General features: G+C 40.7%; 1 protein-coding gene across 5 annotated transcripts in view; it reads left to right on the top strand.

Moving 5' to 3' along the window:
- Positions 1–20,768, top strand: part of LOC116986263 (ankyrin repeat domain-containing protein SOWAHC-like) — a 77,427-nt gene that overhangs the window by 36,992 nt on the left and 19,667 nt on the right. For 3 of the 5 annotated variants that reach the window (XM_033041631.1, XM_033041627.1, XM_033041626.1), the window contains 4 exons: positions 1,352–1,453; positions 2,621–2,633; positions 12,903–12,907; positions 18,289–18,375. In XM_033041631.1, coding sequence (XP_032897522.1) covers positions 1,352–1,453; positions 2,621–2,633; positions 12,903–12,907; positions 18,289–18,375 — 207 coding nt within the window. Of the gene's footprint in view, positions 1–1,351; positions 1,454–2,620; positions 2,634–4,952; positions 4,956–5,477; positions 5,481–12,902; positions 12,908–18,288; positions 18,376–20,768 lie in introns of all 5 variants that reach the window. The other 2 variants (XM_033041630.1, XM_033041628.1) reach the window with 2 other exon arrangements.

The raw sequence follows: 20,768 nt of genomic DNA, 5'->3' as shown, positions 1-20,768 counted from the left end.
CTTAACAATCTTATATGTTTCAATGAGATCTCCTCTCATCCTTCTAAACTCCAGAGTGTACATGCCCAGCTGCTCCATTCTCTCAGCATATGACAGTCCCGCCATCCCGGGAATTAACTTTGAATGTTAGATTCAATTTAAGACTGAAGAGGTGATATACCTAGTATAGTGTTGGATCCCAGCAAGGCTGCCTTGTTGCTGGACTCCATGTGATTACAGATGCATTTCATTTAAGAAAGAACTGCAGATGCTGGGAAAATCGAAGGTAGACAATAATGTTGGAGGAACTCAACAGGTGAGGCAGCATCTATGGAGAGAAGGAATAGGCGACGTTTCGGGTCGAGACCCTTCTTCAGGTATTTCTATCTGTCAGTCAGTAATCTCAGATTTCCTCACTTGGCAGTGCATAGTTTCAGACTAACTCCAACCAGCAATGCTCATCCCACTAACTTCCATAGAACTGAATTTTGGAAGCGGAGTACAATTTGTTTAGACTTCAATAGCGCATCTTCCATTAGCGCATGCTAATTTTTTACCAGTGTAATAAATGTTTGTTTGCCTCAGAACGTACCAAGGGCTCCTTGACATTTCTGTTACTGTTTATCAGGATTCTGTTTATTCTCTGAAGATATCAAACACACATAGAAACCAGTTTATTTTATGTTGTTAGTAATTGCTTTCAGCCTAGACACATCCCTCCCCCATTCAATCCATATGTCGTAGATGTAATTGAAGCTGGTTTGTGGTGTGGAATTACTGTCATTGTGAATTGGATGTAATTGTTTAGATTCATCATAAGGGACTTGCAGATAAAATACAGTGAATACTTAAGTTGAAGTTGTATTTTGTGAACTTTGTGTTGACATTGATTATTTGTTTTAATTGTATATTCAAATTTGCACTTATTGGTAGTAATAAAAGATGGGTGTAACTGAACTTGCTTTACATTTACAATGGGAATCAAGAATAGACTTTGCAGGATTTCTCTCTACAAAATGTTATGTTTCTGATCAGTTAAGACCAGCTGCAAGAAACTCCTATCAACCTAAGTAATTTATTGTAACATATTAAAAGATGTGACCTTTTGATGAGAGGATGATTCTATATATCCTAGTTGTTATTCGATTGCATCCCATAAGATTTTTCATTTGCAAAGTTCTAATTTGTGCTGGAAGTGGAATTATATATCTTTACCACACCATGTTTTTTATCACCATACCTGATAATTGGATGACCATGACATATTGTCCCTTAGGACCGAACAATGGAAAACCTGTACAGAAAGTAAACCTATTGTTAAATGAAAATGTATTTGTTTAATGGACAACTCTCAATCTTCTGTTTCTTAAAGTTGGATCCTTTGGAGAAGGAGTGGCTGAAGTGTGCTGCCATTGGACATTTAACCGCTTTGAGTGATCTTCTCAGGCAGGATCCATCTCTGGCAATGAAAAAGGTAACAATTGCCACAGTTTAATTCATTTACATGTGATACTGAAAAATTACATGGAGAAATAAATGCAACCAAAATATAATAGTTAAAAAAAAAAAAAGAAGATAAATGCAATAGTTTCTTGGTGCATTAATTTAAAAGAAGCTTAATTCAAGCATTCTTTTAGCATAGACTTTAAGTTAAAATTGCTGCATTAAGACCTGACCTGGGAGAGTAGTATTCTGCCAACTTTTCCAATCAATATTGATCAAATAAATTTAAACTGCACACTATGGCCTGCACACTTGAGTTATCTGATTCATATATGCAGAAACTAAATTTTCTTACTGAAGTGTTCAGCCTTCAGTTATTACTCCACACTTGGAGTTTCTAGTTTCCTGTAATTGCTCTATATTCAGGGCAATTCCCCAGGTATCAGGAATTTAAGCCCCTAGTGTGCAGTTGCTTGTAACGTAAGTAACAGATAGGTAACAACTTATGCCATTGAAAGGGTATGGGTCTCTCAGGCATCACAGTTATATTACAAATATTTCCGAATAATCAAAAAAAGTTAAAGGCTAAAATTCTGGGCCACTCAAGTAAGTATGCAAATATTAACAGCAGGCGGGGCTTCTTACTCTAAGAGTTGCACCTATTTGCCACGCATATTAGTTTTACTAAGTATTTAATGTAACATTTGGCACAAATATCAATTCTAATCAAGTAATCAGGAACTGTGATTGGAGTTTCCAGTGAGAGCTGTTCATCTTGTGCATACCTGAATTATTGCCTTTATAAATAATGAAATAATTTCACTCGAAGTGGCAGATCAGACCGCAACTAATTCAAAGCTTAAAAAAAAAGTTTGCTCCAACTCCTTGGCGGTCAGTTTCTGGTGGAGTCCACCTCCACGGGTTCTAGACGAGGCATTTGTGGAAATAAAATGCAGATTTTTTTTTATTGATTGAAAGATAGCATGGAAATTCTGAATTGAAAAAATTCTGAATTTCAAAAGGAAATCTGGCTCATCAGGATTAACATGCAAATTCACCATCTATTGGATGTATTATGCAATGTAGTTAAGATAATTTCATGTTATTAAAGATCTGTTCTTTGTCGGTTCTGTAAAAGCTCCAAGAAAATGCATTAAAAAATTTTCTCTTCTATGTAAACTTCCATGAAATTCTGAAGGACTTCACATCTGTAAGTATCATTCTTGTCACTTCCAGGTTTTATTTTTATCTTTGAATACAATTTAAATGTACAGTATTTAAAACTTGTTCAATACGTGTTAGGCTCATTCCATATTGGGCTATTCAATATCAATAACATTTGAACAAAAAGTTAGATGATCTGACAATGCTGACAACAGGCACGTGCCGTGAGTAATTACTCAGGGTAGGCAGTCAGTCGGCTTTTAAAAAATCTTAAACCGCGCATGCGCAGATTGTTCTCCTCTCCATAAGCTGTCAGTCGAATTTTATAAAGTCTTCAAAAGCCATATCTCTTAATAAAGTAATGTATTTCCCGGCAATGAAGAGGCACCCCCATTTTGAGTTGCTAAGTTTTGAAAGAAGGCTGGTGGGACATAGAATTTCTCACACTCAAAAAAATTAAAATAAGGAAAGTAACAATTCAATTTTCCCAAATCTCCTTCATTCTGAATTACTGAATGGGTGGGGGGTGGAGGGTGATGGCAGGTGGAGAGATGGTGGGAAAAACGGGAGCACACCGGGATGTTGAATCAGTTGTGATCTTATTGAATGACAATACTAGTTCAAGGGACCAATTGGGGGGAGAGTTCCTTTCACAGCGTGTGGTGAGTGTGGCCAGCGGTAAAGTTGTGGGGAGGGCAGCAATGTTGAGAAGGAGGGGGCCGCGGCGCTCCAGGCGTGGAGCCACCGCATTGTGGCCGGGGAGGGAAGCAGCTCGGGTGGCTGTGAGCGGCCACCAGGACCGGACAGCGGAACCGTCCGCCGGTACCTCAGCGCCTGCCGGCCCACTAACTTCTGGCAGTGCTCAACTCCGGCCCGCTCACCTCTGGCCGAATAACCTCAATTGGTCCCTTGATCGTGCTGTCGGAATTTAAGGATTTGCGGAAAGCGGCTGACATGAGCGAGGCCGGCGAGCGGCAGGAGAGAGGTTTTCAGCCGGAGAGCACTGCCAGAGGTGAGCCGGCCAGCAGAAGGCGCTGAGGTGGCGGCCGCTCGCAGCCACCCGGGCTACTTCTCCCCCCGGCCACAATGCGATGGCTCCGCGACCGGAGCGTCGCGGCAAGTGAGTTGCCGGCATGATCCCCGACCCCCTCCTTCTCAACGCTCCTGCCCTCCCCGCAACTTAACCCCGGGCCAGACTCCCCACACACTGAAAGGGACTCTTTCCCCCCCCCCCCCCCCCCCCCCCCCCCCCCAGCGGCGCTGTCCTTTTACAGCCGCTTCCCATCAGCTGTGAGCAATGAAGGATAGACTCGGCTATCCCTCAGTACAGCAACATCGTTCTTGAAATAGCGTCTTCACTGCCGGGGAATACGGTATTTAAAAAAATATAGCTCAAATAAATTTACTTACCATATTATTTGTACCTGATCCCTAATCTTCTCTTTTTGTTTCCTAAAATGCTGTTAAGATAAGGACAATCCATGTTTGACAAACCCGCCAAGAAACTTGCGCTGCGCATGCGCTGTAGGCTGCTGTGCATGCGCAGTACCCAGTCCACGCTGCAAAGGCAGAATTTCAGCTGCCTTCAGCTCGCCTTGAAATTGACGGCTTTAAGCAGTGTCGAAGGCACGTCAGCTGCACAGACTTTCGCGTGTTACAAGCATTGCGGATGAAAGGCATGGGAGAATTATGCCAACCTAAGAGATCGATTTCATGGCCCTAATACAAAGAAAAACTGAATTTATCCCTGATGTCTATATAATATTTATCTCTCAAACCTAACAGCATGTTAAGAAAATAATTAGCCATTATATTATTGCTGTTTTGGGGATTTTTCTAAGTAAACTTCTAAAATACCTAATTGCAAAAACACTTTTGAAGATCCCAAGTTCTTATAAGACTCATGTGGTTTTACAGCATTGAAATGTGGGAATTAATTCACAACTGTTGATATGCCTCTGTCTGAACGCTTTGTAAATTACTAAGGATTTTTATAAATATCTGTCCCAATTATTTATCTTAACCTTTGACACTGACCACTGTTAAAGATTGTGTTAATTTCATGTAAACTCTTGCTTTTTTCCAATAGCAATGCATATCTAATTCTCATAACTCAGTAATTATAGCCTGTAAAACTGCTTTAATATTAACAATTATAATTATTTTAAATATTGAAGAGATACAAATCCAAATTGACCAAATACTATTTTGCACGACATACTATCTGCCAATAGATCTCAATTCATTTTGCTCATACTTTGGAAGTTTCCATTCAAGACTGAAATAATGTTTCTTTTTTCTCCTCAACTCCTTTGTAATTGATACTCCTATTAATTCAATCAACTTGAAACAATCTGTGATGATAGGGGGTAAGTACATGACCACAATGAAATAATTTTGGTCATGCGCCAAAGTGTGTTGTTTGTTACTGATCAAGGAAGATCTATGTTTAGTCCATGATGTATGGTGAGTTAATTAATCCCCCCACAGCTATTGGGGGCAGAGCATTCCAATTGGCATGTGCTAAAGGGGGGAATAAATTGATAACAACTCTATTTATCTCATAATTTTCCAAATTCTGCTAACCCCAGGATTTGTAGGTCAAGATAATGAGATTTCACCTTTCAGATTATGTGTGAATTATCATTGGAAGTTGATGCTTTTTAAAACGTACTATAGAATGCCATTGAGTGGCCCTTTTCAAACAATAGAACTTATTTATAAAAAAGTAGCGCTTTGTAGTAATTATACTTTTATCCAATCCTGACACTAATACTTGAAGAATATAAGTAAAATTTCTCATTTGAGGTGGCACAGTGGCGCAGCGGTTGAGTTGCTGCCTTACAGCGATTACGGGTTCGATCCCAACTACGGGTACTGTCTTTATGGAGTTTGTTTCGAGTTTCTCCCCGTGACCGCGTGGGTTTTCTCCAAGACCTTCAGTTTCCTCCCACACTCCAAAAATTTGTAGGTTAATTGGCTTGGTAGAAATATAAAATTGTTTAGTGTTAATATGCGGGGATCGCTGGTCGGTGCGGACTCGGTAGGCCGAAGAGCCTGTTTCCGCACTGTATTTCTAAACTAAACTAAATTTCTAACACTTCAACATCTTGTGAATAACTGGATTTTTAAAGAATAATTCCCTCTGGTCATTAACATGTCGGAATTGTTCAATTAATTGTGGTAGCAATGACTTGTTAAAATGCTAGGACAAGAGAAAACTATGAAGAAAACTGCCCACATAGATATCAATTAGTAAAATCAGGGTGAGATTACTTTGCCTAATTATTATCTGCTAACATCTACCTCTTTGCAACTTCGATTAATAATATTTTAAATAAGTACGCTTGAAGACATACAACACTTATCACCTCCATCGGCACGTAATGGCTATAGTATATACCATTTAAGAAACGTGTCAAATTTACTCCCCATGACTACTCCAGAAGAACCTCCCAAACCTGAGTTCCACCAAGGAACATGGTCTGAAATGCTGGGGAACATCGTCAGCTTTGGACTTGCATAGGTTTCCACTCAAGAAAATAGGTAAAGAAGTAGACACATCAAGCCTGCACCACAGCTCAATAAAATCATGCCACATCTGCCTGAAACTCCACCAAACGTCAACTTATTGCAATTTCCATGCGACCTTCAGTTCCTCAAACGCACAAAAATATATCTCTCTCTAAATATCTCAAGTATTATAATGTAGCCTCCACAGGCCTCTGAGGTGGAGAACTTCCTTTACCAGTGTGATACCACCATCTGAGAAATTATTGTGTACCACAGTTTTTCCAATGATGGCCTCCATGTCTTTTGAACTATGATTTCCTCACTCTGTTCAAAACATTCCCACCCTTGGAAACATTTAAGCAGCATTCCAGCTGTGGATCCAATGTTTCAGTCGTATCACCCCACTTTCTTCTATCGATTGTTTATTATATCGAAGAACTTGTGCAAATTTCTTAACATGATTTCCATTTCATGAAACCACGACTTGGTTTGATTGCATTAAGCTTTTCCTTAGGACAAGCTGTTTTTTACTTGATTATGTGCTCCAGCATCTCTCTGACTTTAGATGTTAAACTAACTGACCTATAGTTTTTAAATTAGACAGTCATATGCACAGCTTTTCAATCTACATGTACCTTCCTGTAGGTCGTTTAGTTTTGGAATGTTTTAACCAACAGCTCGGCTATCTCTGCATCCACTTTCTTTAAAACCCATGGTTGCCGACCATTGGTTCTTGTGGATTTGTCTGTCTTTTATCCCATTTTCGAATACATTGAGCCTTGTGATTGGATGTTACAATTTCTTCCCTCTTATTTGAGACAAGTCATCTGTTATCCAGGAGATGTTTGTGTTGCCTTAATGCAAACTATTGATTTAAATTATCTGCCATACTTTAAACTATTTCTCTTGCTAATTCACCAAACTCTCACTCCAGGGGTGCCATGGTTAGCTACCATTTCCCCTTGAATATCCTCAGAAGCCTGTGGTTTCTTCTAATAATTACTTGCCAGTTTACTCTTGTAACCAATTTTCCAACTTCTTATTAGCTTTTAAGACCTGCATTGCTGGTTCTAGAAAAAAGTACAGTCCTGTGGTCAACCATGTGCATTTTGCCACTGTATGTTTTCAGTTTTTGTTTTGATTGTCTTTGATCTTTTGTTACTCAGGGATGATTAATCTCTCTAATTTGGGTATCTCTAATTTACTGCTTCAATAATTGCCATGGCTCATGTGACCTTTCCTTTAGGTTATTTTCCCTATCTCTTCTAGACTAATCTTTTTTTAATGTTCCTATTTAAGTTAGGACATTGATTTTTGAACCAAAGGTGTTCATCTTTAAACTATCTGGAATTTTATTATGTGGGGATCACTATTGCCTTGAAGATCCTTAACTACAAAATCTGTTAAATCCCATTCATTACGTATGACCAATTGTAAAATAGCTTGATTCTGGTTGGCTTGTGTAGCATAATTATCTAAGAAATAATCCCTGATGCACTCCATAAATTTATCCTTTACAGTATTCTTGCTATTTTATTGCCCCTCCTCCACACTGCTTCCTCTCCCAGTTTGACCTGGTCACCCCTATTGAAATCTCCAAACTCATCAGCTCTTCCAAACCCACTACCTGCTCCCTCGACCCTCTCCCCACTCCCCTGCTGAAGTCCTGCATCCCCGTTCTCTGCCCCTACCTCACTAATCTCTTCAACTCCTCATTGTCCCCTCCGCTTTCAAAACTGCTCCTGTTACACCAATCTTAAAGAAACCTGGTCTTGATCCCTCCTCTCTCATTAACTACCGCCCAATCTCAAACCTCCCCTTTCTTTCAAAAACCCTGGAGCGTATCGTTGCGTCACAACTTCATTCCCACCTCCTTGCGTATAACCTACTTGAACCCCTCCAATCTGGCTTTCGCCCCCTCCATAGCACAAAAACTGCTCTCCTCAAAGTCCTCAACGACCTCCTCACCTCTGCTGACACTGGTTCCCTCAACATCCTCATCCTCCTCGACCTGAGTGCAGCCTTCGATACAGTGAACCATAACATCCTGCTCACCAGACTCGAAGACCTCGGCATTGAAGGCTCTGCACTCAGCTGGCTCCGTTCCTACCTTTCCAACAGATCCCACTTCATCTCTCTCCACAACCACACTTCTGCTACAGCCACAGTCACTCAAGGCTCCGTACTCGGCCCCCTCCTCTTCATCATCTACATCCTCCCCCTTGGTCAGATACTCCGCCACTTCAACCTGGACTTCCACTGTTACGCTGATGACACCCAGATCTACCTCGGCACCAAATCCCCCCACAACCCCCCCCTCTCCCATATCAACTCCTGTTTGTCAGCTATAAAAACCTGGATGCAACATAATTTCCTCAAACTCAACAGCGATAAGACAGAATTCCTCCTCATAGGCCCCAAAGCCACACTCAGCAAAATCAATAACCCCACTCTCACCATCGACGGCACCACTGTCTCCCCATCTCCCAAGGCCCGCAACCTTGGCGTGATCTTTGATTCCACCCTCTCCCTTGAGCCTCACATCCGCCATGTCATTAAAACCTCCTTCTTTCATCTCCGCAACATCGCCAAACTCAGACCCTCTCTCACACCTCCCGCTGCTGAAAGACTCATCCATGCCTTCATCTCCTCCCGACTGGACTACTACAACTCACTTCTCCTTGGCATCAGCTCCACCTACATCAACCGACTCCAACTGGTCCAGAACGCAGCCGCCCGACTCATCACCCACACCAAATCCTGGCATCACATCACTCCAGTCCTCAAACAACTTCACTGGCTTACCATCTCCCACCGGATCAACTACAAAATCCTGATCCTCACCTACAAAGCCCTCCACCATCTGCCCCCCCCCCCCCATATCTCACTGACCTCCTCTCCCCCTACCAACCCTCACGGTCCCTCAGATCCACATCAGCCGGTCTCCTCTCCATCCACAAGTCCAACCTCCGCAGTTTTGGGGACAGAGCCTTCTCCAGGGCAGCTCCCAGGCTCTGGAACTCCCTCCCCCAACTGATCCGCAATTCCGTGTCCCTCACCATCTTCCAGTCCCGCCTCAAGACCCATCTCTTCACCTCTGCCTATCCTTAGCCCCACGTCCCCCTCCCTTTTCATCTGTGCATTAATTGCCTCATATTGTGTTTTGTATTGAATTTTGTCTTTACTTTGTGTACTAGTCATGTCTCTACTATTTATTTCATTCCCCTTACATGTTTTTCCTCTACCTGCTAAATTTTTGTAAGGTGTCCTTGAGACTCTTGAAAGGCGCCCATAAATAAAATGTATTATTATTAATATTATTATTATTATTTTGACTAATTTAATCAAGCATATAAATTAAAATCGTCCAAGATAATTCTGTCCTACATTTTATGTTTCCATATTTATGCTTTGTCCTACTATAAAGCAACTCTGGGGCCCATAGACTCATCCCCTCCCCCCAACACCAACCTTTCCTCTGCTATTTCTTATTTGCACTAAATTGATTCACATCACAAACAACTGCACCCATGTAAATACCCATCACTGCAATGATATCTTGATTAATAATGCTTCTCCTCCTTTCCATTTTTGCATATTCTTTTGGAACATCAAATAGCAGGAAATATCATTCCCAGTTCTGGTCACCATGTAGTCATATCTTGGTAACAGCTTAAAACAAAACTTACTTCAATTTGTGCCATCAACTCATCTGTCTTGGAACAAATGCGGTATGCATTTGTAACTTAATATTTGCTTCGTGGTTGCTCATTACCCTGGCTGCAAAATGTAACACTGGTCCTTTATCATGATTGGGTCTGAATCTTGGCAATCTCCATGCGTATGCACTGAGGTTACGTTCACCAGAATAGCGTTGGCATTTCAGAAAGGCGGGATAAACTATAAATACTGTCCTTTTGAACCATACCCAGATTTCCAAGGAATTGTGAATTTTTAAAAACAATTCTCTGGTCACCAGCCTCATACCAGTAATGTTTAGGGAGAGGCATGTTTCTGAAAAGTCTGACATCATCTCTGAATCATAATTCTACTCTGGCTATATTATGCAAGTTAATTCCTTTTTTTAATAAATCTTTCCAGGGTTCATTTCAAAAAGTCTAATTTTATAATTTCAGTATTCTTATGTGAATTTGAATGGCACGAAATGAAAGGCAATTTCACTTTGCGGATGTCAGGGCAAACCCTAAACTTACTTCCTGCTTCACACAAGTACACTTTCCAACAATCAGAAGAAGGCACTTTAGTTGCTCACATAATTCTAGGTCAGCCATGCTGACCCTTGTTTTCCCTTTAACTGGCCTGGCTGAGATTTTGTTGCATTCATTTCCTTTTTTGAAAAAAGTGAGTTTCTTTTGGCTTTTTATTTTATGTTGATGTTGTCCCTTAGTTTTGTGAGCTGATGATGTGCTGCTCAAACCTTGCATTCACTCCATAGAATTATTGAGTGATGCAGTGTGGAAAAAGGCCCAACTTGCCCACCCTGGCCAACATGTCCCAGGTGCAGTGGTCCCACCTGTCCGCATTTGGTCCATATCCCTCCAAACCTATCCTATCCATGTACCTGTCTAACTACTTCTTAAATGTTGGGATAGTCCCTGCCTCAACTACCTCCTCTGATAACTTGTTTCATACATCCACCACCTTTTGTGTGAAAAAGTTATCCCTCAGATTCCTATTAAATCTTTTCCGCTTCACCTTAAACCTATATCATCTGATCCTCAATTCACCTACTCTGAGCAAGAGACTGGCATCTACTCCTCATAAAGGGCCTGTCCCACTAACGCGACTTTTCAGCGACTGTCTTCGAACTTCAAGCTCGAGGACACTCTCCTGAAAAACCTCGAGCTGGATCGACCGTCAGCGATGAAACCGCGAGCTGGATCGACTGTCTGCGCGCGCACACACACACACACACACACAGAGACACACACACACATACAGACACACACACAGAGACACACACAGACACCGCAAAGGCGGGGGCCAGGGAAAGCGAGGGAGCGCTGTCTGAAATTCACAGCTCCGATGAACAGGAAGGTCAAAGACGGCTGGCACAGTTACAGTAAGTCCTTTAGAGAGCGCTTTTATTGTTTCCACATTTTCTGCACAATTGCATCCAAATTTCCCTTCCAACCACTCATTCCTCCTGCCACTAGCTTAACTCAAATCCCCACTCCAGGATGACCATGTACTGTTTTCTTCATCCATTCAGAATATACAGTTGAAATAAAGTGAAACAAATTCAAAAGGTACAAATACAAGTTAGGAAAGAATAGTGTATGATGAGAATAAAGTCAATCAACCTTGCAGGGAGGCTGAGCAGAAAATGTACAGGCTGATACTGATATGCACAGATGGGAGGATGACCTATAGATAAGAAACTACCAAGAAAATGAACATGGAAGGAGAGATAATACTTGAAAATGAATTGAAATAAATAACAAAATATCACCAAATTTTCTGGGAAAATGAATGGCAATATATATTACAAAAACAAGATGCAAAAGAGATAACGTGCTTTTTTTTTTAAACTTTCATTAAGAGAAATAAGAAGTTTTTGTTTGCATAAAATAATGTTTGAAATTATCCCTTACCAAAAATGAAAGTGCATACAAATAACCTTGCCTATGATTGCTCTATGACTTGGGGTCTGCATGCAATTATAAGTTGTGAATTTTCCATGTTTTATGCAGTACAAAACTACCTTCTATAGTTTGGAATGTAGAATAGATTTATTGAAAGTTTTTCTCATTGACATTTTTCTCTTTATCTCTTCACAATTTGTTTCTTGTCTTTGAATTGTGGATTATCTTTTCAACGTCGGAAATGATCTTCACGATAGTTTGTAAGTCGCTTTTGTATCATGTTACGAAATATAGCTAAATAATGTTTATTTTTGCTAAATTTGTAGATATTAATTTTATTAGCTTGTCTTTTTGTTTCGACTTAATGAAGAGCGATGATCAGAGGAGAAAAAAATAATATTGTGTTTGGTCTTGCTATTGCATATAGTCGGGAAGCTTTGCTTGCAGTCATTATGGATTGTTGAGAACCACTGGGATAACCCCACTCTTGCAAGTACAATGCCCCTGTCATCTCTTTAGATTATATATATTTCTAAGGGCTAGTGTGCATTTAACCAATAGGTGGCCCATGATAGATCAATTTCATTTTTTAATCACCATCTCACCACTGTCCCTGCTATCATCTTTGGTTAATGGACTGATGAATGTTTGGTTGTAACTGAAAGTCCTTGGTATGCCTTAAATAATCCACTCAAAAGAGAAGCTTGCTTTCAGATTTGATTACTCCTTTTATGTAGATAATTGAAGTCTATAGAAAGCAAATCTATACATTAGTCAGTGAAATCGCAGAAATGTCTTAGCCACACACATGAAATCTTTGTGCGTGCTGCTATAAATTACACTTTAAAATTAGGTGTGTATTGTCCAAATTGAATGTTTAGATTACCAAGAGACGATCGGCAAAGCTGTTCAGTTTTAATGAGTTGGTAATAATACTGTCTCATTAAAATACATCTACTTCTGGAGGAAGTTTCTTCTCCCAGGTGTCTAATGAGCCTATTACAATTACTCCGGTTTTCTTTCTTTCACTAAAATTTAACATAAATATTAAGCTTCAGTTGTGACATTCCCAGTGAGCAGGATGTTGGTGAGAGCATAACTAGGTCCCTGTTCAGCACAGCCAATGGGTTGCAGCAAGCATCATCAATCATCAGCCCTGTCAAGCACTTACACCTTGGCTTCATTTGAGGCACGCTTGGTTTGTTGTTTTGTAATTAGCTTGGCCGAGCGGGCAGGAAATGTTGTACATACACTCGTGAGCAGCTGGCAAATTCAAGGAATTTTCCCGTATGAAACAGACGGTGAACTACAAACACTGGGCCTCCAAAGAGGGAAGATGATCATCAGATAGTAACAGCCTGACATATTTCTTTGACTAATTTAAGAGACATCTTTGATCCATGTTTGAAAAACACGTTCATTTAAAATTGTTTTTAACTTTTGGCATATTCTAAAATTATACCAATAAACATTTAGCAATATATTTTTGAAGAATGAGGAAAATATTTTAATATATAAAAATGAAAACAATTTAAACTTTTATTTAACAGCACATTTGGCAAAAATGACCAGGTCACCATAGACCCCATGCATCTTAATCTTCTGGATCAGCTTATCATGAGGGACTTTTATCATATGCCTTACTAAAATCCATGTAGCCAACCTACATGTCCTACTCCCATTGGTCACCTCAAAAATTCAATTGTTTGTAAGAAATGATTTGATGTAGACAATGCCAGGCACACTGTACCAAATGAACCCATTCACTTCCAAATGGGAAGAAATCTTATCCTGAAGAATCCTCTCCAACAGTTTCCCAACCATTGATGTGAGGCTCACCGGCCTAAATTTCCTGGAGTGTTTTGCTTCTTAAACGATGAAACAACATTGGTTACTGTCCAGTCCTGTGGGACGTTGTTTGTGGCTACAAAATATACAAAGTTCTTTCTCAAGAACACTATAATCGCCTCTCTTGCCTCTTCATAACCTGGGATAGATTCCATCAGGGCCTGGGAATTTAATACTCCTAGAGTCCCAATATCACCACTTTTTTAATCTCAAGTAGCCCAAGCACACTGGTATGCCCCTCACTGATCTCACTGTCTTCTATGTTCTTCATCTTGATGAAATGTATATATATATATATATATTAGAACTTATTTCGTACCTTCCATATATCCTCTGACTCCAAGCATAAATTCACTCCTTTATTAGAAACATAGAAATTAGGTGCAGGAGTAGGCCATTCGGCCCTTCGAGCCTGCACCGCCATTCAATATGATCATGGCTGATCATCCAACTCAGTATCCCGTACCTGCCTTCTCTCCATACCCTCTGATCCCCTTAGCCACAAGGGCCACATCTAACTCCCTCTTAAATATAGCCAATAAACTGGCCTCGACTACCCTCTGTGGCAGAGAGTTCCAGAGATTCACCACTCTGTGTGAAAAAAGTTCTTCTCATCTCGGTTTTAAAGGATTTTCCCCTTATCCTTAAGCTGTGACCCCTTGTCCTGGACTTCCCCAACATCGGGAGCAATCTTCCTGCATCTAGCCTGTCCAACCCCTTAAGAATTTTATAAGTTTCTATAAGATCCCCTCTCAATCACCTAAATTCTAGAGAGTATAAACCAAGTCTATCCAGTCTTTCTTCATATGACAGTCCTGACATCCCAGGAATCAGTCTGGTGAACCTTCTCTGCACTCCCTCTATGGCAATAATGTCCTACCTCAGATTTGGAGACCAAAACTGTACGCAATACTCCAGGTGTGGTCTCACCAAGACCCTGTACAACTGCAGTAGAATCTCCCTGCTCCTATACTCAAATCCTTTTGCTATGAAAGCTAACATACCATTGGCTTTCTTCACTGCCTGCTGCACTTGCATGCCTACTTTCAATGACTGGAGTACCATGACACCCAGGTCTCGCTGCATCTCCCCTTTTCCTAGCCGGCCACCATTTAGATAATAGTCTGCTTTCCTGTTTTTGCCACCAAAATGGATAACCTCACATTTATCCACATTATACTGCATCTGCCAAACATTTGCCCACTCACCCAGCCTATCCAAGTCACCTTGCAGTCTCCTAGCATACTCCTCACAGCTAACACTGCCCCCCAGCTTAGTGTCATCCGCAAACTTGGAGATATTGCCTTCAATTCCCTCATCCAGATCATTAATATATATTGTAAATAGCTGGGGTCCCAGCACTGAGCCTTGCGGTACCTCACTAGTCACTGCCCGCCATTGTGAAAAGGATCCGTTTACTCCTACTCTTTGCTTCCTGTTTGCCAGCCAGTTCTCAATCCACATCAATACTGAACCCCCAATGCCGTGTGCTTTAAGTTTGTATACTAATCTCTTATGTGGGACCTTGTCGAAAGCCTTCTGGAAGTCCAGATACACCACATCCACTGGTTCTCCCCTATCCACGCTACTAGTTACATCTTCGAAAAATTCTATAAGATTCGTCAGACATGATTTACCTTTTGTAAATCCATGCTGACTTTGTCCAATGATTTCACCACTTTCCAAATGTGCTGCTATCCCATCTTTAATAACTGACTCTAGCAGTTACCCCACTACCGATGGTAGACTAACTGGTCTGTAATTCCCCGTTTTCTCTCTCCCTCCCTTCTTAAAAAGTGGGGATACGTTTGCTACCCGCCAATCCTCAGGAACTACTCCAGAATCTAAAGAATTTTGAAAGATTATTACTTATGCATCCACTATTTCTGGAGCTACTTCCTTAAGTACTCTGGGATGCAGCCTATCTGGCCCTGGGGATTTATCGGCCTTTAATCCATTCAATTTACCCAACACCACTTCCCGGCTAACCTGGATTTCACTCAATTCCTCCAACTCCTTTGACCCGCGGTCCCCTGCTATTTCCGGCAGATTATTTATGTCTTCCTTAGTGAAGACGGAACCAAAGTAGTTATTCAATTGGTCCGCCATATCCTTGTTCCCCATGATCAACTCACCTGTTTCTGACTGCAAGGGACCTACATTTGTTTTAACTAATCTCTTTCTTTTCACATATCTATAAAAACTTTTGCAGTCAGTTTTTATGTTCCCTGCCAGTTTTCTTTCATAATCTATTTTTCCTTTCCTAATTAAGCCCTTTGTCCTCCTCTGCTGGTCTCTGAATTTCTCCCAGTCCTCCGGTATGCTGCTTTTTCTGGCTAATTTGTACGCATCATCCTTCGCTTTGATACTATCCCTGATTTCCCTTGTTATCCACGGATGTACTACCTTCCCTGATTTATTCTTTTGCCAAACTGGGATGAACAATTTTGGTAGTTCATCCATGCAGTCCTTAAATGCCTTCCATTGCATATCCACCGTCAACCCTTTTAGAATTAATTGCCAGTCAATCTTGGCCAATTCACGTCTCATACCCTCAAAGTTACCTTTCTTTAAATTCAGAACCGTTGTTTCTGAATTAACAATGTCACTCTCCATCCTAATGAAGAACTCAACCATATTATGGTCACTGTTGCCCAAGGGGTCACGTACAACAAGACTGCTAACTAACCCTTCTTCATTACTCAATACCCAGTCTAAAATAGCCTGCTCTCTCGTTGGTTCCTCTACATGTTGATTTAGATAACTATCCTGCATACAGTCCAAGAAATCCTCTTCCTCAGCACCCCTGCCAATTTGATTCACCCAATCTATATGTAGATTGAAGTCACCCATTATAACGGTTTTGCCTTTGTCGCACGCATTTCTAATTTCCTGTTTGATACCATCCCCAACTTCACTACTACTGTTAGGTGGCCTGTACACAACACCCACCAGCGTTTTCTGCCCCTTAGTGTTTCGCAGCTCTACCCATACCGATTCCACATCCTCCAAACTAATGTCCTTCCTTTCCATTGCGTTAATCTCCTCTCTAACCAGCAACGCTACCCCACCTCCTTTTCCTTTCTCTCTATCCCTCCTGAATATTGAATATCCCTGGATGTTCAGCTCCCAGCCTTGGTCACCCTGGAGCCATGTCTCCGTGATCCCAACTATATCATAGTCATTAATAGCTATCTGCACATTCAACTCATCCACCTTATTACGAATGCTCCTTGCATTGAGACACAAAGCCTTCAGGCTTGTTTTTACAACACTCTTACCCCTTATACAATTATGTTGAAAAGTGGCCCTTTTTGATTTTTGCCCTGGTTTTGTCTGCCTGCCACTTTTACTTTTCACCTTGCTACCTATTGCTTCTACCCTCATTTTACACCCCTCTGTCTCTACGCTCACACATTTAAGAAACCCTTTCCCTTTAACTCCATCCTCCACTATCCCATTCGACACCCCACCCCCCTTATTCAGTTTAAAACCACCCGTGTAGCAGTGGCAAACCTGCCTGCCAGAATGCTGGTCCCACACCTGTTAAGATGCAATCCGTCCCTTTTGTACAGTTCCCCCTTACCCCAAAACAGATCCCTGTGATCTAAGAATCTAAATCCCTGCCCTGTGCACCAGTTCCTCAGCCACACGTTCAGGTCCCGTATCTCCCTGTTCCTGCTCTCGCCAGCACGAGGAACTGGAAGCACACCGGAGATAACAACCCTGGAGGTCCTGCTTTTCAGCATTTTTCCGAGCTCTCTAAAGTCACGCTGCAGAATATTCATCCCCTTCTTTCCGACATCGTTTGTGCCGACATGCACTACCACTTCCGGATGTTCACCTTCGCCCTTGAGGATTTTTTCTTTCAAGAATAATCAAGATTTATTCTTGATTATCTTCTTGTTTATAAAACCTTTTTTATTTAAAAAAGATATTCAATTAGATTTGCCAGTGGTATTCGCCAGTGTCCCTTCTAATTTCCCACTTGAGTTCTTTAATGCTTACTTTATATTCCTCAAATGACCTGTTTGATTTCATCTTTCCAAACCTTGCATATGCTTTCTTTTTGACCAAATTTAAAACATTTTTGGTCATGTAACATTCCCTTGCTATTCTTATCCGCCCTCCTTGCTGGAATATGCCAGCCCTGGACTCTGATCAGCTGGTCTTTAAATGACTCACATGTCAGATGTGGACTTGCCCAATATCAACAGCTCCTAATTTACTCTTCTTGGCTCCTGCCTAATAATGTTGTAAACTGCCTAACCCAATTTAATTCCTTCCCCAATGTCCAGACTTATTCATAACTATCTTGAAACATATGGAGTTGTGATCACTGTTCCAAATGTTCTCTTTCATTGAAACACTAGTCACCTGACCAGGCGCATTTCAGTATGATCCCCTCCTTAAGTTAGACTATCCACATACTGTTTCAGGAAACACTCTTGGATACATCTAACAAGTTCTACTCCATCTAATCTTTTGCACTGAGCAAATGCAGTCAATATTTGTGAAGTTAAAGTTATGTCAACCCTGTTGCTTTTGCACCTTCTATAATCTCTTTGCATATCTGTTCTTCTTTATCCTCTTATCAGAGATGTCAGGTTTTTACAATGCCTCTATGTTCCCATTTAATAGTATTTAAAAACTTAAAAGATGAAATGCACAACTATTTTTAAAGGTAAAATGTATTATTAAGTTAATCAAGTTAATGAATTTATTTTGCTTCCAGACTGCTTTACACTGGGCAGCAAAACATGGCAAAGAAAATATGGCAAGAATGTTAATAAATGCAGGAGTGGACATCAATCTCAGAGCTGTAAGTTCCATATTTTCCTTTTTTAATTTACTATACTGCAGAAGGAGGTCCAAAATCTCTTAAAATAAATTTCCATTGTTAACGATCTGCAGATGATACCATTGGAACAGCAGCCGATAACATGATTTTTTTTTTGCTGCATTGCTAATTATAATGAAAAGGAGGCATTTGATTTTCCTTCGGAGTAATTTTGTTTAAAGTTCAGAGAGCCTAACATCTACGGTCGCAAAGTTACTAGAGAGTATTCTGAGGGATAAGATACATATGCATTTAGATGACATGGGATAGTCTGCACGGTTTTGTATGTGGGAAATTGTGTATCACGAATCTGAGGTTATTTTTTTAAAGATGTGTCCAAAAAGGCGGTTCAGTTTTGGTTTGATATATGAAGGATGTCATTAAGCTGAAACAAGTGCAGGGAAGATTTACGAGGATGTTGGCATCGTGCATTGTGAAAACGTGTAGTATCCAAAATTTGCTTTTATTTCTTGGAGTGCAGGAGGCTGAGAGGTGATCTTATAGAGGCGTTTCAAATCATGAGGGGAATAGATAGGGTGAATGCACAGAGTCTTTTACCCAGGGTAGGGGTAATTTAAAAAAAAACGAAGACAAAAATTTATGGTGAGAGAGGCACGATTTAATACAAACCTGAGGGGCAACTTTTTCCACTCAGAGGCTGGTGGGTATATAGTGCCCTCCATAATGTTTGGGACAAAGTCCCATCATTTATTTATTTGCCTCTGTACTCCACAATTTCAGATATGTAATAGAAAAAAAATCACATGTGGATAAAGTGCACATTGTCAGATCTTAATAAAGGCCATTTTTATACATTTTGGTTTCACCATGTAGAAATTACAGCAGGTTTTATACATAGTTCTCCCATTTCAGGGCACTATAATGTTTGGGACACAGCAATGTCATGTTTAGTATTTTGTTGCATATCCTTTGTATGCAATGACTGCTTGAAGTCTGTGATTCATGGACATCACCAGTTGCTGGGTGTCTTCTCTGGTGATGCTCTGCCAGGTCTCTATTGCAGCCATCTTTTGCTTATGCTTGTTTTGGGGACTAGTCTCCCTCAGTTTTCTCGAGCATATAAAAGGCATGCTCAATTGGGTTCAGATCGGGTGATTGACTTGACCACTCAAGAATCGATCATTTTTTAGCTTTAAAAAACTCCTTTGTTGCTTAAGCAGTATGTTTGGGATCATTATCTTGCTGTAGAATGAACCACCGGCCAATGAGTTTTGAGGCATTTGTTTGAACTTGAGCAGATGGGATGTGTCTATACACTTCAGAATTCATTGTGCTACTACCACCAGCAGTTGTATCATCAATGAAGATAAGTGAGTAAGTACTTCAGCAGCCATACATGGCCAGGCCATAACACCCCCACCACTGTGTTTCACAGATGAGATGGTATGCTTTGGATCTTGTGCAGTTCCTTCTCTCCTCCATACATTGCTCTTGACATCACTCTGATATGTTAATCTTCGCCTCATCTGTCCACAAGACGTTTTTTCCAGAACTGTGGTTGCTCTTTTAAGTACTTCTTGGCAAACTGTAACCCGGCCATCCTATTTTTGCAGCTAACCAGTGGTTAAACCTGTGGCATCGTGTAGTGTAGCCTCTGTAATTCTGTTCATGAAGTTTTCTGCGGTCAGTGGTCATTGACAAATCCACACCAGACTCCTGAAGAGTGTTTCTGATCTGTCGGACAGGTGTTTGGGGGGTATTTCTTTATTATAGAGAGAATTTGTCTGTCATCATCTGTGGCGGTCTTCCTTGACCTGCCAGTCCCTTTGCGATTAGTAAGCTCACCAGTGCTCTCTTTCTTCTTAATGATATTCCAAACAGTTGCTTTTGGTAAGCCTAAGGTTTCGCTGATGTCTCTAACAGTTTTATTCGTGTTTCTCAGTCTCATAATGGCTTCTTTGACTTTCATTGGCACAACTTTGGCCCTCATGTGATAAACAGCAATTAAAGTTTCCAACGGTGATGGAAAGACTGGAGGAAAGACTAGGTGCTGAGAGCTCTCTTATACCTGCATTAAGCAGGCAGTTAAACACACCTGAGCTGTGAAGCCATGTGTCCCAAATATTATGGTGCCCTGAAATGGGGGGACTGTGTATAAACACACTAATTTCTGCATAGTGAAACCAAAATGTATAAAATTGCCCTTTAATAAATTCTGACAATGTGCACTTTAACCACATGTGATTTTTTTTTTAAATTACAAATCTCAAATTGTGGAGTACAGAGGCAAATAAATAAATGATGGGTCTTTGTCCCAAACATTATGGAGGGCACTGTATGGGACGAGCTGCCAGGGAAGGTAGTTTAAGCAGGTACTATAACAGTATTTAAAATACATTTGGACAGGTACATGG

Source organism: Amblyraja radiata, chromosome 23 (genome assembly GCF_010909765.2).
Source record: "Amblyraja radiata isolate CabotCenter1 chromosome 23, sAmbRad1.1.pri, whole genome shotgun sequence".
In the NCBI taxonomy this organism is placed as follows: domain Eukaryota; kingdom Metazoa; phylum Chordata; class Chondrichthyes; order Rajiformes; family Rajidae; genus Amblyraja; species Amblyraja radiata.
Note: the sequence above shows the minus strand (reverse complement) of the source record. Positions and strands in the feature narration are given on the sequence as shown.